We start from the raw sequence: 25071 nt of genomic DNA, 5'->3' as shown, positions 1-25071 counted from the left end.
TCATTCACTCATCACCACATGAAATTTCTTCATTCACAGTGGCGTGTGACAAACAGGACATGATGAGGAAATGACCCTGTTGTGTTTTATTTCCCATCTACTACAGCTGTGCGACGATGCATCTGTTTTGCACCTGCGTCCTATCTTACTCCCTGCTGATGGCGTCCCCCCAGGTGAGTGCCAGTGTGTCGAACAGCTTCAAAGACTGCAGCCATTTTTTCTACATGCAGACACCACCTGTGGGGATGAAGGGAACCAGTCCCAGGAGGATCTGCCAGAAGTATGCAGACAAGCTGCGCTATGCCACGTTGTATGACAGCAGACGCCACCTCCCCCTCTACTCAGCCTACATCTTTAAGAAGTCTGATGGGAAGAGGAGGATGGACACACCATGGATGTATGAGCCACAGGTAGAGACTAATGTTGTTAGTTTATCTGTCACGTCACATCACCAAACTGCTTTAGAGGATAGGACATTTTTTTACTCAGGTTGGCTTGCTGCCATTTTGCCAGTTGCTCTGGGCAGAATTTGGTAAAGAGGAAAAAGGCTGTTTGGAGCTCCTACTCAAAAACCAACCAGCAATTCCCACCTGGTTGACCCACCTGTCAATCACCCAAAAATGTCCCTTAGCACACTTCTTTTAAAGGAATAGTTATAGGCCTAGATAAAGTAATAGGAACATACATTTAATAAAAATGCTTATGTGCTTTTTTGTTTTTGCAGTTTTAGATAAAAAGACATGAGATATATCATGATATAATGTCTCTAAGCTAAGTACGTAGCTAGCGCTAGCAGGTGGTTAGCTTAGCTTAGCACAGAGACAGCTAGCCTACACTAATACCACATATAAAGAACACATTTCCACTTCATCCCACTGTACAAAAATTAAGCCAAAATATCCCTGATAAGGCTGCTGCCATCTTGGAATGATGATATCATTTGGAGATGGAGTTTTCGCAGAGGCGAGCTCCGTGGTGTCAAGCTCCTGCCGTGCGACCAGTTGTGAGCAGCGCCATTTATCGTAAGCACTCTGATTCGCACGCATAGCTGTCACTCCTTTCATAGCATCAAATAACAATTCAAAACAAACTTATCAGAAAAATGAACACTTGAAAATACATCAGCATGACAAGAACTACCCAAAATGACAGAAATCATCTTTGGGAAAAATATATTTGACCTGTGCTTTGATCTTTCAGTTTGGCCCTGTCCTATCCACTAACATGAGGGGCAGCCAGCCACAGGGGGGCAGTCAAAATGTGTTGGCTTCACTTCGCAGGAGCTGTCATGTCATCCATCTTCCTGATGCACTCCAGAGCCTACACTTACAAAACATAAATATTGACTGTACAAACACAAGATCTTCTCATCTAACTCTTGGCAAGAATGTGAATGAGCATATTTCCCAAAATGGTGAACTAGTCTTTTAGGCGCTAAAAACATTATTTGGCTTTTTATAGTCTCAGCAGTTAGTAAAACTAACCTATCAGTGTCCATACACAGCCATGACTCCAAAAGGGAAATATATAAAGTGGCTCAGCTCAAACCACACAGCGCTATTCCCACCAGTCAGCAGCAGGGGGCGCCCATGTTGTTGCACAGGACAAGAGAAAGACCATGGGTGTGTAGAGAGAAAGGCAGTTGGAGAGAGAGGGACAGTAAATCTAGCACATGACAAGAGGGGTGTATTTGTTTAAGCGATGAGTTCAAATATCAACCATCTTTAGTCAGAATAAATATGCTTTTTTGCATTGGCTCAAGTGTATTGGCCTTTGTGAAACAGTCACTTTCAAAATTATAAACACCACTTTTCTTTCCTCTCTGTTCCCTCCAGTTGGTTTCCGATGATGAGAGTGGCAACATGAGAGCACTTCCCCTCACTGAAGACACTCCCCCCCTGATTGAGGACACCCAGGCCGTGTTGGAGGACTACACAGACGCTGTAGAATATAGACGTGGTCCACTGAATCCTGACCTGCACCAATCAGAGCCAGATGACAAATCCTCCACATATACTCTGACCAATGTCGCCCCATTAATCACACACTTCTTGGATGCTTCATGGAACCCATATTTGGAGATCATCCGCCGCCGCCTCAACAACTTCTGCCATGGCAAATCTTTCATGGTGTCAGGGGTGACTGTTTCTGGGGCGACCATCCAGCGAGATCACAGGGACCGTGTGGCAATCCCAAAACACTTATGGCTGGCTTACTGCTGCCCGCGGTTTGACCGTAACTCTCCGTATGAGGTGAGGTTCATGTTCCCTAGTTATGGGGGCTATGCACTGAATGAACAGACTGACCACAGTGTGGTGGAAGTCCCTCTGAAGACTCTGGAGAGCTTCCTGAAGAGTCAGACAGACATAGACAGCGACCTGAGTATTTTCTACAAGGGCTGTGTGTCAGAAAACACCTTCAGGAAGAAGAGAGACCTGACTAGTGTTTCAGTATGATCGGACATCTTGAACTGGATACGCAGTTTACGATAAAGCTTATGATGAAATGCATGTATAACCATGACTAACTCAAATAAACTTTAAGAGTTTCATGTGGAACAAAATAAATTGGACTTATATTAAGGAGGGAATGAACCATTCTGTGACTTACATAACTCTTTATTTTGCAGGTTAAATGGTCTCTTTAAATTGTATGGGAGAATGAGCCATAGTACAGATGACTATAAGCACTGCTAAAGGACATAAGGTGTAACTGCACGTTAATTTGCACACTATAGTATCACATTTTTAGGGATTTACAAGACACTAATTCTAAAAAAAAAATCCAAATCAAAGCAGCAGAGCCTGGGTAACCTGACTTTACTGTCAAGTATCAGCCACCTCCCAGAACTCCAGATCCAACATTTCCCACCATGCAACTTCGAGAAACTTCACATTTAGGTTATATCAGATTATGCCTTAGTGTGAAAAACTGCCTATACTGTAGGGCAGTGCTGAACAAAGAAAGCTTTAATATTTAGCAACCTTTATAAGAAAACACTGTTTATGAGAAATATCTCTAACACAGGTGGGGTATATACTGTATGTGGAAAAAGGCAATGTGATGTCACAGACATACATGAAATCAACATGACATCTTAACACCGCATTATGTGGTGGCGGCAAAGTTGGGTTTAGATATCAATATAAGTTTGTGTTTTTGGTTAACATGACTGTGTGTGTTACATACGGGGCGGCATAGCTGGGTTAAGGCTGAAAAAAACTATGTTAGGTTTAAAAAAAGTATGGATGTAAGAATGTCGTAAAGCGACGTAGCCCACAGTCTATGTTGACTTTCAGTTTCACATGAAACACAGACAGCAGTCTCTCAGGTAAAAGTCCTATGCTTGTTTGCCCGATGCACCACACTGATGTTCTTCCTATACAGACTTTCTTGCTCTTTATACGATTTATGGGGTCATAACATTAATCACTGCCCTCTGCATGATGTCGTTGAACCAGGGAATGCTAGCATGTAATTTCAACACATTACGTGCCACCACCATGTAATGCAGTGTTAAGAGGCCATGGTCATTTCATGTGTTTCTGTGAGACCAGGTTGGAAAAATGTGCTAAAACTCACAAAACCATGCTACACACAAAGGCCAGAACCACAGCTGTGAAAACATTTTTTATTCATCTTCATCTTTTTCATCTTTCATCACATTTCTTGAACCCAATGAGTACCTCTGACACTCTGGGGTTCACCCTGAAGCAGGAGTTATTTAGCATTTAACAGGATTATCACCAAATGAAATATACCATGTTAGAAATAATCTTTCCTTACCCTCAGTAGTCCACTATACTCTTCACGTCTATACATGACATTGGATATGTTTGGGTCCATGGTTGTGAATGGATTACGAATGAATGAAATTTAGAACAGGCTATGGTTATGTTTGTCATCTATCTTTATTGAAATTGTAAATAAAGATTCCTGACAATGTTTTAGATCAATAACATGTTGGTAAAAAAACATGAATAAAAAAAAAACAAACTTATGTTTTGTTTTTGCATAATGTGTTAAGAGTGCACTGTCTATGGAGTCTCTAGTGTTCCAAACTAAATTTCATGTCATCTTCTCTCCCTAATGCCCTAATATGTAGTGAAATCATCTCACATTTAAAACCCTGTCTTTGTTAATCTGTAAAATTATGGTCCACTGATCAATTTCTTCAGATTTCTTTATAAGTACACATTGCAAATTGTACTTTTTGGGGAGGAGTTCATGTCAAATTTGTTACCCAAAAGTTTAAAAAAAAAAAAAAAAAGCAGGTCAAAGGGACTTACGCATTTGGATAAGTTAGCGACTGTCAGGTAGGAAGTTTATATCCCTCTGTGAGCAATTTAACAGCTGCATATTGGCTTCACTGTTTGAGTAAGATACACTGTTGCAGTTAAGTCAAATGCTATGTGGAGCCAGCTGAACCCTGACCAGCACAAGTCCAGCTCAGTGGACTAGACCTTCGCCTACACTCTTACAATGCACCCCTGGATGCTGATTTTCAACACACTCTATATTGCAAAACATCTGCTTCCAGCTCAGTGACCTCTGCAGAGGCTACGCATATGTAATCGCTGGATTATGGGTCGGTACATGATAGATGACGCAGTGTCAATGTCAGTGCCATATGAGTTAACTGCTGATCCATCTTTGATGCCTTGAAACTCAAAAACAAGTTGCCCTTATTGATACATTTTCCCACATAGTTCATGATGATGTCAATATATTCTGTTTCTGCTTATGCTAGTGCTTCATTTAAGCTATATAACATTTATGAGTATACATTCAAATCCAAGATACAGGAAAATGTCTGAATGTCTAGTGCACCACTTGTGATTCAGCATGATATACATGGCAATCTTTGAAAACCATTAGAACTTGACAAGAAGTGTACATAAAGTTTTGTGTATTTCAGGTTTGGTTGACAGCAGCAGTGTGTGGGTTTGAAAAACTTAAGAAGCAGGAGCTAACCTGTGTCATAGCCACCAATGAGACAAACATTGATGTCTTTGCTTGTGGCTGCTTACTGAAGCTGCTTCTATAGTGGGTGGACCTGCTGAGGTATAAGAAGTGCCAGGGGTGGAGCCAGAAGTTGTAAACATTCGGGGCTCAGGCCAAATCTAGGGGGTCTAAGAGGCATTTTACCCCCAGAGGGATTTTTCCCAAATATGCCAGCTATATGCAATATATTTCAAGCCTTTTAAGAAAAGATAAGTCTTAAAATCTGTACATCATTGCGCCCCCTGTTTTAGCATAGCATGGTGCTTGTCTAATCCAGGGAGCACCTCAAACGCAACACATTGCATATTGTTGCAATACATTTACAGAACCTAATGACTCTAAAACAGCCCACTGAATGCACTGACTTGAGGTAGAGGTACAGAAACACCACTTTGTCAAACAAACCACACACAGAGCTGCATGATCACCATTTATGGACTTTTGCATTTTAGAAAAGAAAAAAGAATATTATCTGCTGACTTCACCGCAAATGTAACAGGTAACGAGAGCCTTCATAGAAATGTAATGGAATCAGGAGTACAATATTTGTCTTTCAAATGTAGTGGAGTCAAAATAATAAGATTCCAAAAAATAATACTCAAGTAAAGTGCAGATATTCAAAAACTGTAAGTGCAGTACTTAGGTAAGTGTACTGTGTTACTGTCCACCACTGCTTACAACTAAATGTTATTCTACGTCAAGATGACGTTGGCATGAGTTGTTTGGCAGATATTGGCTTTGGTTACGTAACTACACAACTTAAACCAACAAAATATCAGTGTCATCTGTTGTCAGTATTCTCCATCAAACTGAAATTGGCATTAAACGTCGTCCTAATATTGAATTTTTGTCACCCGACATTACAACCTAAATTCAACCAAATACAAACATCTACAGTAACTCTGTTGGTGGTCAGCTGGGTACATTTGAACCCGTGCCATAATAATTCTGGCTGCTCTAACTGCAAATCAAGGAGCCCCTATAATGCCAATGAAATTTGTCTTTAAATTAGAAATTAGAAAGCTGTTATTGTCATTGTATTTGCAAGATACAATGAAATTTGGAGTGCCACTCCTCGTTGGTGCATAAGAGTAAAAAAGAAAAAAGGACACTTTGCATACAATATTAAAAACATTAACCACACTGCCAAAAAACACATTGCACATAATATAAAATGGTAGCTATAAAGTGCCATAGCCAATGAATATAAAGTGCCAGAGTCAGCAGATTTCCCAGTCCACAGCAGTTTTTGCACAAATCCTGGTAGTTATTGCCATGGAGAGCTAGAACTAGAAACTAAAAATAGAAAGCCTTTATTGTCATTGCATAGCAATACAACTAAACTAGTTGTGACACTCAAGTGATGCATTCCAACACCAACAAAGAATACAAAAAACACAAGACACAGGAAATTCAGAGTTCAATACTCTTAAGTGAATATCAGGCCAACAGAAGAACATTCACTCAATTATATTAAAATTCTTTAGGGAATAGCATTGTAGGAGTAACAACATGGGCACATATTATTATCTGAATGACACAAAGTTAAAAGTATTTTGAAAATCTTTAAAGCTTTTGAGAAAACCTTTGGGGCTGGAGCCCCAGAAGCCACCCACCCACTCCGCCTCTGACAACCGTATTGTTTTGCATTTTGAGTCCTGATTACAGACAGCAGAGTGTGAAACCTGTGTTAGCTGTTTCACTGAGCTTCATGGGCAGCTAAAGAGACACATTCAGTCATTTGTAGCGGCTCACAGAGACATACTTGACTTGAATTTGACTGTTTTCATCACAGTGACATTAAAGCTCTCCTGACAATGGCACGTTGGGCGCAGGCTTTCCTGCTTGTCAACATAGCAACATCAGTAGTGAGAGGGAGAGTGGAGAAAGAGCTGTCACCAGAGTGCAGAGAATTCCTCTACATGGGAACACCACCGACTGGGCTGGAGCACCACTCCCTCCAGTTCATTTGTCAGCGTTACAACAAGAGGCCACGCTACGTGACGCTGTACAACACCGTGGACCACATACCTGTGTACTCTGCCTACACTTTCAAACGCTCAGATGGGGAGAAATGCGTGGATGTCCCATGGATGTATGAACCTCAGGTAAAGAAAAATCAAGGACGGAGAATAAGTTGCTAAGAAAGTCTTTTAACTTTACCAGCATGTTATCATTTCTCAAAATTTAAAAAAATATGCAGATGTTGTATGATCTTCATCTTTCTCATTTGCACTGGCTCTGTCTGTCTGCCTCCACAGCTATCCACAACCTCTGATACTGATGAGATGCAGCCGTTCCCAAGTGGTTACATGCACATGAATTTTGAAGACGCCCAAGCTGTTCTTGATGATTACACAAATGCCATCTTTTACGAGCGTGGCACCCTCAACCCGGATGAGCACCAGGATGAACCTGATGACAAGGCCTCCACCTACACCCTCACCAATGTCGTGCCTGTGGTGCCCGACTTCAACAACGGAGTCTGGAACGATCAGGAGCACATCATCCGCAAACGGCTTAACAACTACTGCCGCGGAACAGCATACATCGTCACAGGCATCACCACCTCGGGGAAGATGATCCGCCGGGAAAACATCAATCGCGTAGCAGTGCCCACATACTTGTGGTCCGCTTATTGCTGCGTTGACTATGATCACAATGCACCTTATAACGAGCGCTATAAGTTCCCATCTTTTGCTTACTATGGCTTGAATGAGGAGGACAACGAGGTGGTGGAAATCAGCGTTCAGAAGCTGAAGGAGTTCCTCAAGAAGACAACCTTTGTAGACCACAACTTTCAGATCTTTGTGGATGACTGTGTCCCACCAGCATCCAGTAAAATTGAATAGTCAAATTTGGCCAAAAGGCAGCAATGTGCCATTTTGCCTTTACTATCTCGTTCTGTTTCTTCCTCTTCAATAAATCTTTTTCACAGCAGACATTTTGACTTGTCATGGTAAGAAAAGCACAGGTGAAACATTAACAATGACACTGTTCAAGTGTCCTGGTAAGCCATGACAGTGTGACAGTGAGCCAGCATGCACAATTTAAAGACCCTGAAACTGAAGCAGTTAGAGTTAAACCAAGACCTATGCTTATCCTGCTGTCAAATGTCAGAATGTCTCCTGTGACAAAGGTCTATTGAAAGAGCTCAACAATGGAGTTTGTAAACACGTAGAGACTGCATTCTTTAGCGATGCTCTTACTGTAATTTGAACACTATATTCAAACATAACTGGATATTGAAAAAATGTAACAAAATCGACCTGCTTGTTCTAATTTGCAGTAATAAACCATTGCAAACTGTAATCAACATGTGTTTGAAGCTTTATTTTGACACATTCAAGAACATTTCTGTGATATAAATATTGCTTATTATCATTTACAAAAGTACGTATAGTAATCTTTCTCCTAGTGCCCAACATGAAACAATCACATACTATATTACAGCACCAGCATTATAATTGGGAACTAAGATTCACCTTAAGACATTTACCACAGACCCTAATGGTAAAAGGACCCGCACTTTTATAGTGCCTTTCTTGTCGTCTGACCACTCAAAGTGCTTTTACAGTACTTGTCACAATTACCCATTCACACACATTTATGATAGCCAAGGCTACCATATAAGGTAGGACATTCACACACAGCTCCCAGTGGCTGTGTTCACCATCTTCCCCAAGGGTTCCTTAACATGCGGACTGGAAGAGCCAGGGGTTGAACCACCAATCTCCTTTTTAGTGGATGACCCACTGTACCTCCTGATTCACAGCTGCCCTACTCTAGATCAAAAATATTCATACGAAGTGAAATGAAGAAAATGAACTTAAAGGGCTGAGGATGGTCTGGAAATTGAGATCCTATAGTTTTGTTTTTTACTCCCCTAAGCCATAGCTGAAACAGATGGCTGCTTTGCATTCAAATAAAAAGAACTGTTGTGTGAAACTGGAGGAGAAAAGAAGAGGAGATCGATTTGATCTTCTTCTCTAACACTTAACACATTTCTCCCTGACCTGTATTTTTTACGTTCTCTTTCACTCTCACTCTGTAACCCTCCGTCTCAACACAAAAAGTAAAAATGAAAAAATTAAACTGAATGCAAAATGTTATTACTAAAGCTAGTCATGCACTAGAGTATCAAGTCAGCGTCATTTTTCCTCTGCTGTTCACAGTAATAAAATGCTCTCAATGATAGATAACATTCACTGCTTTTAAATGACTGCTACGACACTCGTGGAACTTTGCATATATGGAAAAGATTTTACAATGGGAGACCAGTTTGCTCAAAGTACAGATGACTCAAGAAGGGAAATGATGAGTAGGGTGGCTGTGGCTGTGACAGAGGCTGTACATGCAGTGGTGTGTTACAGGTGAGAAAGACACATACGAGCAGACTTAGAGAGGTCTAAAAGGGCGTAAGATTGACGGAAAGAGAGCTTCCATGATGACACGTACATCAGAGAACTGTGCCTTACCCCTGACAGCTGTCGTCGCCATGTTGACCTGTGTGTTGCTCCAGGGGGCCCAGGCAGGAGTGGTGGGGGACTTCAACCATGTGGAGCGCTGTAAGGACTCTCTGTACATGGGCACTCCACCTCGAGGGTACCTCAGCAACTCTTTTACGAAGATCTGCCAGAGGTACGAGGATAAACCCCGGTACATCACGTTGTATGACCCCCACAAACACATCCCCGTCTATTCTGCCTATACATTCAAGAAGTCAGATGGGGAGAAGAAGGTGGACTTCCCATGGATGTTTGAGCCCCAGGTAAGTGTTCTTTCAAGCAAGTCTTTGCAAGTCCTAAAGTTAGTCTGAATTTACTTGAAGTCTGAGTTTCAACCCAAATCCATTGTAGATTGTTTGTGAATATAGATGCAGTATATCAGGGGTACTCAACTTGCTTTGCCTGGGGGCCACTTTTAAAAACATGACAGGAGGCAAGGGGCAGGTTGCAGCAGCACTGCATAGGTCAGGTGTACACAGGGACATTTCTAGGATTTGAGCACATTTGGGACTTACCTTGGACCTCTGTCAGGGGTTCTGAAGGATCTTCCCCTGGCATTTCTTTTTAAATAAACAAGCCCTACAGTATGTTGATGCTTTTTTATATTGTCTTGCACCTTATTTACATTGAAAGTACAAAAAATCCCAGTGTGAATCATTTTTATTTATTCTGAATTACAAAATTGAGTATCACTGCAGTATACTAGATAATACTTGAGTCACAAATTTGATGACTTTAGATTTTACTTGACAAAATCAAAAAAGGCTTTGAACTCTATGCAAAACATGCCAGTTGAAAATTACAGACAGAGATGCAGAAACTTCTAACACACTTGTAACAAACAAATAAAGATTTTTAAAAGCATTCATGATTTTTGGAAATTTAAGATGCTGTTTTTGCCTGTACCTTTGGTGAAGACTTGTTTAGGACTCAAAACTCAAAGTTTAGGACTTGGGACTTGAGTGCAAAGACTTCTGTATTGTGCCATATCATAGCTAATATCATACGACACCTATTTGTACACATTTATCAAGAATTTAAAAAACACAATTGCTTCAGCAAGTAGTGTAGTATGCTTGGGCCACTATGTTACTGTTGCTACTGGCAATAAAGTAAGCCTGAGATAAGCTACTTTATTGGCTATGACTGGCATTTCAATGAGATAGTGCTGCCTTGACCATTTATGCTCTGGTACGTAGTTATGCAAATTTGTCATTTGCAAATGTTTTTTATGAATGTGGCAAATTGTCTGAATGTGAAAATGTCTCTGAATGACAAGTAATTGATTATTTTTAGCTTTTCAGAGGTAAGAAACCTGTCAGCTACATGTTCAACAACATTGTGCTTCTCCTTCTCGCTTTCCCTCCATAGCTGGCCTCAGAAAAGAGCAGCAGTAACATGGAGCCCTTCCCCCAATCTTCAAGCATGCATATGAACTTTGAGGACACCCAGGCAGTCCTGGAGGACTACGCTGATGTGGTTCAGTACGAACGTGGCCAGCTAAACCCTGACGAGCATCAGGCAGACCCTCTGGACAAAGCCTCCACCTACAGCTTGACCAATGTGGTACCCCAGTTCAGGGAGTTCAACATTGGTCCCTGGGCAGAACACCAGGACCTCATTCGCAAACGTCTCAACAACTACTGCCGCGGCAAAGCCTTCGTTGTCACTGGGGTCACCACCTCTGGGCACACAATCCGTCGCAACAACCTGGACCGGGTGGCTGTACCGGAGTACATGTGGTCGGCCTACTGCTGCACCGAGTTTGACCAAAATGCTCCATACTTTGTGCGCTACAAGTTCCCTGTGTTTGCAGCTTATGGGCTGAACGATCGTGTCAACAACCACATGGTGGAAGTTCCTCTCAAGAACCTGGAGAAGTTTCTCAAAGGGAGGATGGATGTTGATAAGAACTTCCAGATATTCTATAATGACTGTGTGCCAGATAACTAAGATAAAGTGGGTGTGATCTCTGTTATAATTCAAGTTAAACCTGTGTTAGAAATTTACTTTACCACCGTGAAAAGGTTTGGGGTTCTTGAAGCTAAAAATATGCCTGAACTTAAGTTGTTTTGTTAAATCATATTATACTCTGTAAGCAATAAAATGGGGTTATTGATTGGAGCCTGCAAACAAGCATTTACTTATACTTGACATACTTGTTCTGAACTCTTAACACAGCAACACACCTACATTAAAAAATTAGGCAAATAGTTGTTTTTATATACACTGTCTCTATCAAAACACAGCAATCCAGACTCAACATCAAACCATTCTTTTAAAACACTGCCACAATATTTATCCAAGAGGAATATATAGTCAATCATAGCATGACTTTCAAGGTAATCATAGTTAGAAGCATCTCAAAAATTCCATTATTTTCCCCATTTAAGTTCTAGCTGCAGAGATGGACATAACACACCACTCTGGTTCAGTTGTGCTTGCTTTCCGTGGGCGTAATAACATTTTTGCCCCAAATTCATTTTTTTCTTTGCAGCAATCCACAGAATAAGACAGGGAAGTGAAATTCTGGTCAACGAGGGAGAGTGAGAGAGCGCTGCATGGCATAAGCAGACAGGAGGACACAATCTGCGTCTTTTAATGAAGCTGACACATAATACCTTTTATTGTTTCGAGCAATTATGTATATCATATTGTCTATAGTGGTCTAATGGTGCCTCTTGTAGTTGTGATTTATCTTAAATTTAAATAGCTCATCATTATGACTATGAATGATGATCACTGGCTGTTTTTCTTTTGTTCTTTTGCCCCCTCTGGCACCCGATGCCTGACACACAGCAGGTGTACAGTGACGATGACTACGATGGTGCTGCATCAGCATGTTAGCACTGTCAGTGAGAACGTTTTCATGCACAAATGATTCTGTTTTTTGCTCTTATTCCAAAAAAGACAATATTCCCATTGTTTACATGGCTAATTAAAAATAGTATTTTACTGATACTCCTACTTACCTGCTGTGCATATAGAACAGTGAAACAGCTGGAGCAGCTTAATCATCATTTTGCTACTCTGCATCAAAATAGGATTTTCAGAAAAAAAAAAATCTTACCTGTGGCAGACTTGTTGGACCGTGTGAACACAGCCTCCCTCTTTCATTCCTTTAACCACCTTATTGAAAAGGTTAGTGTTGCGATATTTGCACATATCTAAAAACTTGTTCATACCCAAGTCTTTCATGATCTTTAAAAGTAGGTGTGTTTCTCCTTACAACCAGAAATGTTGGCTTTACGTTCGGACATGCAGCCTTGCAAACTGCTGGCAAGTTGGTTCGTGTACAATGTCTCCAATACAACACAAAAAGCTAACCACAAACAGGTAAGAGGCCGTTTGTCGCAAACTGTGGTAAAAACCCCAATTGAGATGCATATTCCAAATGGGCTGTTTATATATCCAAATAATGCTATTAAAATCCAAATAATACCGGCACATCCCACATGTCTTCACTGAAAAATGCTAAATTCAGAAAAAGACTGGAGCGTGCTGTTTACATGAACCTCATCAAATTCAGAATATTGTCATATAATAGTGGAATATCAGTGTGCATATAAACGTATTCATTGTGAGTATGTTAGCATGCTGACAAAAGCACCGCCATGCCTGAGGACAGCCTCCCAGAGCTGCAAGCATGGCTGCAAGTTCTTAGCATGTGTTCCGACAGAAAACAAGGTGAATTTTAGTGGCAGTACTCGCTCTGCGCCTGAACGCACCCTCAATCTTGTTCCATTCTTTATTGAATTCAGAAGCCCAAGACATGAGTTGAAACATTAAAGAATATAACCAGTCTGCCATTTTGTCTCTTTATTGAAACAGTTAACATAAGTAAATAATGTGTTCATGATGACAATAGCAAATTGACTATAGAATGACTGGTCTTTTAAATTCCTTCAGATTGCAATATATTGCATTACATTTTCAATTCAGAGTTAAAGAAAGACCACATGCTTAAAACAAAGTCTCTGTCATGTATAAATGTTGACAATAAAATTAATGCTATTTCTATAGATGTGGAATCAGATACTTAACTGAAACAAAAACAAATAAACAGATTCTGAATTCGGAGTGAAAAAAGATTACATATACTTGATATGTTTAAAACTTGTAAATACAGTCATGCATACAGAGGGCTACATGTTGACAATACCAAATATAGACTGAATGATCTTATAATTGGTTAAAATGCAAATATGTAGCATCAGATACTTCACAGAAACAAATTCAAGCATTCTAAATTTAGTTGAAAAGATCACATACACTTAAAATGTAATATTAAAACATAACTGTAAGAAAAACAAAGGCATATAAAATTTTGAGTTGAGAAAATAACAGTTTACTTGGTTAGATAAGAAAAAAAAATTGCCATGAAAACCTTAATATTGACATTTAGACTGAATAATCTTTTAATACATTGGAAATGTAAATATTTTGCAGCAGATACTGCACAGAAGCAATACGTCAGAGAACTTTGCATGAACAATCACATACCATACTTAATCAGATAAAACATTCTGTCTTGTTATGACAATACCACATAAAGACTGCACAGAAACAAAAACTTTCACTAAAAGATCACATATCATATCATATTTGATTAACTGTGTTTCATTTCATTATACAGTATAACATTCATCTGTCACAAAAACATGATAAATTCTGATTTAACTCAAAAACATTTTGTGTGTTTCTAACATGTGCTGCCTAACATGTTAACTGACTCAAAATTTCATAAAGTATTTTAAAGTGGCCTCATCAACATAAAACAGAGTTGAAGCAGAGTGTTTTTATTAAACACAAAAATCGCAATCTCAGGTAAAGGTTAGCACTAAATGCAATGATTTTCTCCAGTGTCCATGTTACAAGCTGCTGTGGTAAAATACCAGTGTACTAACAATATCTTCAACCTTTTCATCTTACCCCTAAACTACTGTGAGGACAATGTAAGTAGTCTCTCACTTGATGTTAAATGACTCTTTGAGACTCTTTCCTGCCTGCTCATGTGTGATATTTCTCCAAGCTTTAGGAATATCAGCAGGCTTTGTGTTAAATTCTGCAGCAAACTCTTTGTTGAACTTTGTCATTACATATTTCCAGTAGTCTGACGCCTGAAGGCTTGTATCTGGAACAATTTTCCAGTCTGGGAAAATTTCTCTGTAACGCTTGTAACGGTGCCATTTACCTTCAGTAGCACTGCAGCAGAAAGTTTTCCTACTGATCACCAAGGAAGAGCATACATCAGTTACAAGTTTGTTTCCCCAGTACCATCTGAATTCACCCAGACCCTCTGGCCAATGTAGTGATGTCCAGTGCTCAGTGTGTTTTTTTCCTTCTGCCTCACAAGGCGCTGTGCAGAATGGACAGTGTTTACCACATCCAATCAGTTTAGTGAAAAGCTCCTCGTGAGGCTTTACATGAAGATTTAATAGTTTCTCGTCGATGCTTGTGTTTTTAAATGTCTCTCGAAGAGGTGGTGCCATCTCATTCACACACTTTGTGAGCCAGTGAGCAAACTGTTCCGGGTCGGCATGAATCAGGATCATGAAAGCACCAAGTGCATCCTGAGGAATGACCAGTTTATCACCAAGTTCCTTGCAGATATCCTCAACAAATATCTTCAAGTTGCCACTCTTTTTAGTTTGAGCTGTGTTGATAGCATTAGTTATGTTCCTGATGCTTGACTGAACATGTTTATCCTCAAGCTCAAACATGGTAGACCCTTTTGAGAAGCGTTCAACTATTTGGTCGAGGATCTGTTTCCTTGCATAAGGCTCATATGAGTGAATATAGTCTAGATATTTTTCAAATTCATCCTTCGAGAGCAAATCCAGTAAAAGTGAATACTGGAAGGACATTCGTGTGCTGAACTGCTGGCTTGTCATCATTTCACCAATGATATCAGGACCCAAGGAACGCTTGACAAAGTCTTCGACTGCAGGCTTCAGGCAGCGGTTTGTGAATTCTTCTGCCTTCTTCTGGCACTGGTCTCGTTCATGGAACAAGTCTTTAAAATCAGCTAGAAACTTAGCTTTGTTTTCATTCAGACATCTGTAGGGATCATTCTCATGTATGAAATCTTCATGCATTTTCTGAAACTGTCTGGCTGCATCTCCACAGATGTGCTGTTTCAGAGAAACTTCAAACTCAGCATCTGTCTTCACTTCCTTATTGTTTTGCAGCTTCTCGTCAATCATGTGGAGGATCTCCTGAATGTAAGTGTCATGGTAATTGCTTTGTCTTCCCACTTTTCCAGTGACATACTGTTTGCAATCTGCTATGATACTGTCAGCCATTTGTTGTACAGTCTTTATGTGATCTTCAGTGTTGAAGAACTTGGTGAATTTGTGTTTCAACTGGTCGAAAGGAACAAGTCCACATTCTGTCAGGCTTTTTTTACTTAACAATTGACAGACATGACTTCCCCTATGTCTTAGATTTTCTCTCAGGTAGTGGTACACCCTTGCAAAGACATCTGCAGGCTTTTGCTCAGAAAAGGATAGTTCCTTCTCTGTTATGTTCCACATCTTATCAAATTCTTTGTTGAGCACTTCGTCTTCCATCTTGACTTTTTGCTTCCGACATTCTTCAATCAGTGCACACACTCTGCCCTCTAATTCTTTTATGTGCTTCTCCTTGATTGTATCAAGTTCTGCCATTCCCTGTCTGATGTCAGCTGCTGCTGTGAGTTGATTAAACACAGACCTCTCCATTTCTCGTCGGAGGGTCTTTGCACTGTTTGCAAAGTCTTCTCTGTATCCTTCAACTAGATAGACATGACCCTCTGTTTGCTTGAAGTACTGTGACAAATTGTGAAGAAGCTTTGTCTCCCATNGAGTTGATTAAACACAGAGCTCTCCTCAACTAGATAGACGTGACCCTCTGTTTGCTTGAAGTACTGTGACAAATTGTCAAGAAGCTTTGTCTCCCATTCCGTCAGCACTGTGCACGCTTCACTTTTCAAACGAGTGAGAAAATCTCTCATGTCAGGTATCTCAGATTCCACAGCAAATTTGCCAAAATTGGAAATTCTTGTCTCAGCATTTGTAACCCATGTGTACATTTGTTTTTTGAATGCCCATTCCCATTTGTTGACTTCTGTGCACAGCCTCATGTATGAATCAGCCACCAGGCTGTTTCTGAAGCTGAAGATGAAGTTTTCATGCTTTACTGCATTCCACAGGCTTTTCATCCACTCTGTAAACTCCAAGATATTATTAGCAGATGACTCACAACATCCCAAAATTTGGATTACATTTTTCTTGAGCTCATATACAGCTTCACTGTACCCTGCATTGACTGGTGCCATTGGTGGGTTTCCATTCCAGAGTCCAGGAATGTACCAGTTCCCAGTGTCTGGACTGTACTCCATCACATCAGTGAAGCTCATGCTCTCCTCTTTCTTTTCCATTTTGGCTGCTGCCTGGGTCATCTCATTTAACTGCTGCAAGAGCAGTTTCCTGTCTTTTGAGTTCTTCTCATGAGCTGAAACATCCGACACATTCTGGTGGACAAACTGACATTTGGGCTTTTTGCCCACCTCTGTCATCCTGAGAAAAGCATGCACAACTATTTGTAGGATGTCTTTCATTTCTGTTGAATTCTCCATTGCGATATTGATGATGGTGATATCACTCAGCCCCACAACAAGTGTTGCAAGCTCATTGTCGTGCTCANTTGACTCTGATGAGCAACATAAAGGCACCTCGAGTGCATCGACCACTGCTGACTGCAAACTGCACTCCAAACATGGTGTTGAGGAGAGTAGACTTTCCTGTGCTCTGAACTCCAAGAACTGTGACCACCAGTATCTTGCTCTTAGGAGACACCAAGCCATTGAGCTGAGAGAGGACGTCACTCACCCATCTGTGAGGTATGTTGGAGGTATCTCCATCTATAAGCTCAAGGGGAAATCCATCAAGTAACAATTCTGCACATAGTTTGGGCAGATATTGAAACTGTTTACGTGATGGGTGTGTTTCTGGAAGAGACAGTGAAGCTTCATAGATCTGACCCATTTCACGGAAGAAGTGTTCAGTCCCCAGTGAGCTGTTGGAGAGTTGCCTGTCAATTTCTTTGATCTCCTCTTTGTTCTCAGAATTTTTGCATTTTTCTTTGTACTGTTCTCGGAGGCCAGACAGTTTTTCTCGAGACAGGTTATCAAGGTTCATTCGCATCCATTTCAGGAAATAGCACCTCTCTATCCCTGGGCTTGATGCTGCGTTGATAAAACATGTCATTGCATTTGACATGTCACAAGAGTTCTGTTTATCCCTAAGTTCTGTTTTCTGCCCCTCCAGGTTACTTTTGTAGTTTTCTATGTTCTCAGACCCAACATTTCGGAGCCGAAATTGTTCCTTCTCTAAGCGAGTCAGTTCCTTCCATATTTGGCCTTGCAAGGGTAGCTGAGTGTCTTTGTATTTAAGGATGTCTTGAATTTGTGCAGTAATGGCATCTGCATTTTTCTTGGCAGCCTCACATTCTGAGGAGTCTTCATCAACCCAGATTCCCAGTTCATGGGCAATGTCAGCCATCTGCTCAATTTGCATCTTCATCTTTGAGTTCTCAACTACATTGTTGACTGTTCTCTGCAAGTTTTTGACAAAGTCTGCATCATTCATCTGCTTTGCCTTTATAAGGATGTTATTGTTCTTCAAGCCCAACTTGATTCCCACCTTTTTTAAGGTATCTTTACTGGAGCTATTGATTTGATGGTTACCCACCAAAAAGATCTGTGCCTTGTGGTGTTGGTTGGTGAGCAGCTCGCACTCAGAGTCCAAATTGTCAAAGAACACAAAAACTGCTGCTGAAGTATGACACAAAAAAGAAAATTGTGTTTCAAACGAGGCAATGTCTCCACGAAGGTTAGCTACAGCTACTGGCTCACTGAAAATATCCATGTTTTTGTTCCCACAAGGAAGGTACCAAGTCATTTCAACCAGTCCATTGGATATTCTCCTTGGACTGTCACCACACTCCATGTCATGATGAACAAATGTATCATGGTACTGCTGAGAATTGCTCAGAAGCTTATTGAGGATCTCTGACTTGGACAGGGAGCACTCACCCAGTCTCACAAAAGATATCATTGGAAGTTCAGAGAGAACAATTCTTTGTTCAATGAAGCCCTTGGACTCTGAAAGTGACTGAGGTCTGTACTTTTTAACGATGTCTCTCATGGCCCAAAGCATGAGTGTGCACTGCTTTGTGTCACAATTGGGAAGCAACAGAGGCACAGAAAACTGACACATAGACATTCTGAGTGCCATTTCCTGTTGTACAAAAGCATCAGAACACAGAAAGAGAGCAGTGATTATGTCAAGGGGGTTTAACATGACATCTGAATGTTTGCTGTTGAACAGATCATCAACATTTAACTCTGTATTCCCTGACGGATCATCACAGTTTGACGCACATGCAGATGTACATTTCATATTCCTGGCTGTCACATTAACCATCATCAGTTTCTTCAGAAAATACCATGGAAGATCTGAATGACATTTGGCAGGTTCATCAGTAACAGTCTCCTCATCAATCTGTAGTACTGTGCTCAGTGATAGCTTCTCTGTGTAGTGCTGCTCCAACCCCAGATCTTCTAAGAACTTCTCCAGGTCTATGTCTATGGACATAAAGAAGTTTATTTTAAACCAATCATGAGTGATAAGTGACAAACATGGATCAAAAGTTAATTTACGCGTGCATGTATGGCAAAATGGTAGCACAGTGCACAATTTTGCACAATTTTTGTGTTTGAGCTGAAGGAGCCTACAAACGTCCATGTAACCCAGTAGAAACAGAGTTTCCTATTTTATTAAAAAATAATTTAATTTAATTTAATTTAAGATTTATTTATTATTTTATTCTCATATTACTTGCTGGTTCACCAAACTATGTTGTTTTAAGTTATGTGGTTGATTTATTTGCCTGTCAAGATTATTTAATTGTTATTGGCCAAATCATGCAGTAATGCAATACTATAGGAGGGAAGAAGCAAGTCCCAAAATTAGTGTGAACTGTAGCTGTATTGTTTATTTTGTAATTAATTTGGTATTTTTGAATAAATTTAATATCATTGTTATCCTATTAAACAAGACAACAACATTCCATTAAGTGATGTGAGTTGAAGCTATTGCTATTACAGGACTATGTCATATAGTACTAACTTTTTCTGAGAAAACAGAATTAATCTGACACAGGGCTATAAGTGATTGAAATGTTATGACTGTAAACAATAACAGTTTTATATTGTTATGCGGGCTAAGTTTTTGATACCACTGGAAACTTTCTTGGATTCTGGAAACTGGAACCGGGGGATGGCGAGTCACTGGGAAATCTGATTGCTTCATTCAGCAGAGAGGGAACTCATCCATTCCTTCTTCCTTGCACAAGTTCACCAGTGTGGTAGGATCTGACATGACATGATCCATGATGTAGACTTATTACAAATAGGGTGCACCCAGAAGATCAAAAGACACTGACTGAAACTTTGAATAACCCAGAAGAACAATAGACACTTACAGGAACTTCAATAAACTCTTTGACTAAACTTAAAGGATCCATCTGACAAAACTATACAACTTGACTGAATTGAAGTTGAACTTTATTGCACTTTGATATCCCAATTGAGTTGAAATGTTGATGTTGATGGGCTTAAAAAAGGGAAGTTGTAATTTTCATTTCATTTTATTATTTATTTATTTATTTATTTATTTTACAATGTTTTGAATGTAAGGTTTGATATAACTGTACCTAGGTCTGTGTTTCTCCTTCCTGACTATTACACAGCACAGCATTTACCTCCACGAATATAGACACTGGTCCACTACTCAGCTAACAAAATCAAAGCTTACTTTTGGTCCTCAACCACTAGCAGGTCAGCAGGGTACGGTTACATCCATAAAACTATTTCTGTGGTTGTTGTCTTGTGTGCACAATGTTCCATCCCTGGTCAATTCAATTGAATGGCCATAATTTAGAACATTTTATTTGGAAGCCATGAGGTTGAAAGACCTGCCCACAAAGCTCAAAGACAGGATTGTGTCAAGGCACCTATAGGTCTGGTGATGGCTTAAAATTTCTGCTGCATTGAAGATTCCTAAGAGCACAGTGACCTCCAACATTCTTACATGGTAGAAGTTTGGATCAACCAGGAATCTTAGAGCTAGCTGCCCAGCCAAAGTGAGCAATAGGGGTAGAAAGGCCTCGGTAGAACCCGATCGTCACTGTAGCTGAGCTCCAGAGGTTTTTCATGGAGATTGGAGAAACTACTGGAAGGACAAATATCACTGCAACACAACACTGATATTGACTTTGTGACAGAGTGGCCAGACAGAAGCCTCCTCTCCTCACGTTAGTGAAAAATATAAAAGCCTGCTTGAAGTTTGCAAAAAAGCATGGACTCAATTCTAAACATCACATCTGGAGGAAACCAGGTACAACTAATCACCTGTGCACTACCATTCCCACCTTGACACATGTTGGCAGTGGTGGACTGGGAGAAAAAAAACCCTGCCCTGGCATTTTGGCCCAGACCGGCACACCACAATTGTTCACACAAATGTGAGATCACATAAACATATATAAGAAACATGAAAACCACTGTCAGATAAACTGAACACTGATCATGCAATGTTCTGCTTGTAAACCTTGCATCCTGACATTCATGTGGATGCCACCTACCTACTGTAAAATGCTCCATCCACCCAAACACCATTGCACACCAAGTATCTTCCCTCATGGCAATGGCAGTCCCAGTGGCTGGTGAGCCAGGTTTGCTGCAGTTCAACATTTAAAGTACTGCACGTTTATTATTAAAATGCAAATAAACAACCTAGCCAACAATAAAAAAATATAAAAAATGTTTTAATTTGCTTTCAGTAACATGTTGTACATGTGTTATAATAATCATATAAATCAATAATCAATCAAAAAAGAATTACAAACTAACTTGTACAGTAGAATAAACAATAAAATAATAGATGACAACGTAAAGTAATAATAATGTTCTGACACCTGTCAGTTTTTGCTGATTAGTGCCACATCCTGATTGAGGTACTGTAGCTTTAAGAAATCTCCCCAAACATGCAGTGTCTGCCATTTTGATTTCAGTCTACACAGTACAGCCAAGTGAAGCACGCAGGCAGGCACAGTGCAGCACCACAGAGTTTCTTTTTATCTTTGGAGTAGATCTGTCAGTAAGTATGCCTTATCACTAAGTTACTTACCTTTTCATAAGTTACAGTATGTGTTTCGAAAACATTTGAGACTTGTTGTTCATATTGTATTGTACTTATGTAACATGTTATTGTACCATTGTGTTTGTATTGCAGTTTTACAAAAAACAAGATTAAGTACATTACACTCAACTTGGAGTTCAGTCTACTGAGTCTTTTGTTCGCTATCTGTCAAGACATACAAAGTGACGTATCGACAAGGACAGAATAAATAAAATGTACAAATTAACTTTCTAATTGAACTAGAGATGCACCAATTTTGAAATTCTGCGCCAATACTGATACCAATGTTTAAAACAACAATTTCACGAATAGCCAATACAGATATTTCTATATTGGTTTTTGTTTTTTGTTGTTATTCATTCTTCTTTAAGTTACACTATAAAAAATAAATGAACAGTTTTATAGTCATTCAGTCCTTCATTACACTATCTTTAAATGAGCACAAATTCAATCATACAATTTATTAAATAATCTTTAAAATAACCTTCTTTCACAGGAAAAACATCTTTTAAAAAAATAAAGAAAGAAACTTTTTACTATATTTGAGACATCATAAGTCCCTCTCTAATATGTATTTCGTAGTGCTGTGAAAACATCAACAAATTTTAAAGATGAGCTCCAGACACAATCACAGCTGCATGGACAAGCAAGACCATCTCTGCATCCATCTTAGTATTGGAGGAGGCACCAAGGCAAGCGTGGAGGGATCAAACATCAGCTAAGAGCCATATGTCCACTGCTGAGCATCATGCTAGCCAACATAAAGGCGCTGGATAATAAACTTGATGATCTTCATGTCTTCATGGCATATCAGTTTCCAGCAGGATATCAGGAACTGCAATGTGCTTTACCTCACCAAAACTTGGCCATATCCTGAAATAACGGACAGCACCATTCAACCAGGGGACTCTGTTTCCATATATTGATGTAACAGAGCAGCGGACTCCAGGAAAAAAAAGGGGAGGAGGCTTTATAGACCCTTTTAGGGACAACGTCACAATGATATCAGTTTGTTAGCTGGAGCCAAAACATGACTCTCCACCACAGGGCTGTGGTCTAGGAGTCTTAAAATGTCCTCCATCCACTGAGTGAGAGCATACGGGTCAGCCACTCTGGTCCCATTGGTCAGTGTTTACTTTTTCAAATAACACTCGCAGTCCAGGAGAGTTAGTGATCTGACATGGTGCAATCATAAATTCAGTCATATTACTATATGAATTAACTAACAATTAAGTTAATCACACATTCACTCCGCTCGGTGCTCTGCTGCTCCGCTGCTCCGTCTCCCCAAACAGAGTGCCCAGAGTACGCTCTGCCACTCGGTGTCGATGCTCTGGATAACCGAATGGTACATGCAGGCACCACTCCAAATTCATGAATGGTCCAGTCTGTGCCAGAGTGCACTCCAGCACTGGGAATGAGTATTTCTGAATGCACCACTTGAAGCATCTTCCTCCACTGTCTAAAACAAACCAACCAAACTTGGTAGCTAGCGCTAGCTAATGTCTGTGGAGAATTGTTTTACAATGGCAACATACTCTGTGATACAAACCTGCAGACTAAGTCCGAGGCTAATTGCTTGCTGAGCGTATAGCAGGAAGGAAAGACATGACATGTCCTTTTGTGAAAAAAGTCGTGGATTAGAACCCATTTGGGTGTCTTATTGTTCCCAGAGGAGAGTCTATATGAAATATACTGTTTTACCTCACACTCTATCATTTATCTAACAATCCTTCCACCTAGATATAGTTTCCCAGCTCAAGCTCAGTCAACTCAGAGATCGGGATTAGGCTCTGAGTTTGTTGAGCCGGCTTTCTGAAATACGGCCCTGGTGTGACAGTCGGAATATTAAACTGCTATCCTGCTCCTTCTCACCTGATCTGGAGCAACTGTCAATCAAATGCAGACAGCACTTGCTACCGAGGGAATTCACATCCATCATTATCACAGCAGACTATATTCGACCACAAGCAAATACAGAGGCTGCCCTGTTGGATCTCTGCAAAGACCTGAACTCCTCACAGATCTGTAACCCTGATGCTGCACTCATTGTTGCTGGAGACTTCAATCAGGCTAACCTTAAGAAGGTAAAGCCTGACTTCCATCAACATATTGACTATGCCACAGGGGGAATATGCACACTATATTACAGCATTCAGCATTCAGAAATGATGTAAGTATGTAGTAAGTAAGTAAGTATGTGAAGTATGTAAACAAACTATAATGCATGCCCCCAGTGATGTGAGGTGTCTGGAAATGGTCAGGCCTGTCAGAAGCCATCTTGCAGTCTGCATTACATGATGCAGTCTGGAGCAAGTTCCAGGACACCACCATCAATGTCACTGATGACATCAATGAACTCATTGAGTCTGCGGTGGATTTAATTTGTAAAACTACAGAACCAACTACAGTTAAATCATCAAAAATGAGAAACCACTTACTACAATCATCCAGGATGTATAATAAACTATGAAACTATAACGCGACTGTCTACAAAGTAGAAGAGCAGTAAAAGAGGCAAAAGGGGACTACAGGAAGAAAGTGGAACTACAATTCCAGGAAGGCGATCCCAGAAGCATGTGGCAAGGTCTAGGTAATAGGACAGATAAGCCCACAGCCCCCTCCCTGTCAAGTGCTGATGTATCCTCAGCAGGTGAGCTTAACAATGTCTGTGCTTGCTTTGAGGCCATTGGTAGTCGACAAAGCTAAAGCAGAGGCCTATTGATGGGTGGGTGCAGCGATGACACCTGTCTCCCTTTTGAGCATGATGTCAGGAAGGCTTTCAAGCGTATAAACACCAAGAAAGTGGCAGGACCAGATGGTATAAGTGGGCGCATCCTCTACCTATGGGGATGTTGATAACAATGTTTCCCAGTGTTCACAACAATATTCAAACGGTCACTGACTCATACACCCGTGCTTTAAGAAGTCCACCATCATTCACTATCCAGCACACTGGACCCACTACAGTTTGACTACGGTCCCAACTGATCTACAGAAGATGCCATACTACACATCCTTGTAGGAAATATTGATGTTACGTAATTTATAATTTATTTTGTGACAGCATTTATTAAATAAATGCTCGCCGAAATTCTCCATCATTACATATACAGTGGTGTGAAAAAGTGTTTGCCCCTTTCCTGATTTCTTACTTTTTTGCATGTTTTCCGCACTTAAATGTTTCAGATCATCAAACAAATTTAAACATTAGTCAAAGATAACACAAGTAAACACAAAATGCAGTTTTTAAATGAAGGGTTTTATTAATTAGGAAGAAAAAAATCCAAAGCTAAATGGCCCTGTGTGAAAAA

General features: G+C 40.2%; 4 protein-coding genes across 4 annotated transcripts; 3 read left to right on the top strand and 1 right to left on the bottom strand.

Moving 5' to 3' along the window:
- The first annotated feature begins 116 nt into the window (after positions 1-116).
- si:dkey-85k7.11 (endonuclease domain-containing 1 protein) lies at positions 117-2456 on the top strand. Its single transcript, XM_050068065.1, has 2 exons — positions 117-410; positions 1836-2456. Exons 1-2 carry the CDS (start codon positions 117-119, stop codon positions 2454-2456), a joined length of 915 nt encoding a protein of 304 aa, XP_049924022.1.
- A 4365-nt stretch (positions 2457-6821) lies between these two features.
- LOC126404687 (endonuclease domain-containing 1 protein-like) lies at positions 6822-8110 on the top strand. The gene is made up of 2 exons (XM_050068064.1): positions 6822-7112; positions 7266-8110. Exons 1-2 carry the CDS (start codon positions 6822-6824, stop codon positions 7854-7856), a joined length of 882 nt encoding a protein of 293 aa, XP_049924021.1. The 3' UTR covers positions 7857-8110.
- A 1341-nt stretch (positions 8111-9451) lies between these two features.
- Positions 9452-11465, top strand: si:dkey-85k7.10 (endonuclease domain-containing 1 protein). Its single transcript, XM_050068063.1, has 2 exons — positions 9452-9775; positions 10884-11465. The coding sequence occupies exons 1-2, from the start codon at positions 9452-9454 to the stop codon at positions 11463-11465; spliced, it is 906 nt and encodes a 301-aa protein (XP_049924020.1).
- A 3014-nt stretch (positions 11466-14479) lies between these two features.
- On the bottom strand, positions 14480-19150 carry LOC126404685 (up-regulator of cell proliferation-like). Its single transcript, XM_050068062.1, is given in 4 exon segments — positions 14480-15877; positions 16127-16348; positions 16387-17203; positions 17205-19150. Coding segments are annotated over 4 exon segments (4383 nt in total).
- Positions 19151-25071: the final 5921 nt, after the last annotated feature.

Source organism: Epinephelus moara, chromosome 17 (genome assembly GCF_006386435.1).
Source record: "Epinephelus moara isolate mb chromosome 17, YSFRI_EMoa_1.0, whole genome shotgun sequence".
Classification (NCBI taxonomy): Eukaryota; Metazoa; Chordata; class Actinopteri; order Perciformes; family Serranidae; genus Epinephelus; species Epinephelus moara.
This window is presented reverse-complemented; position numbering and strand designations above follow the sequence as displayed.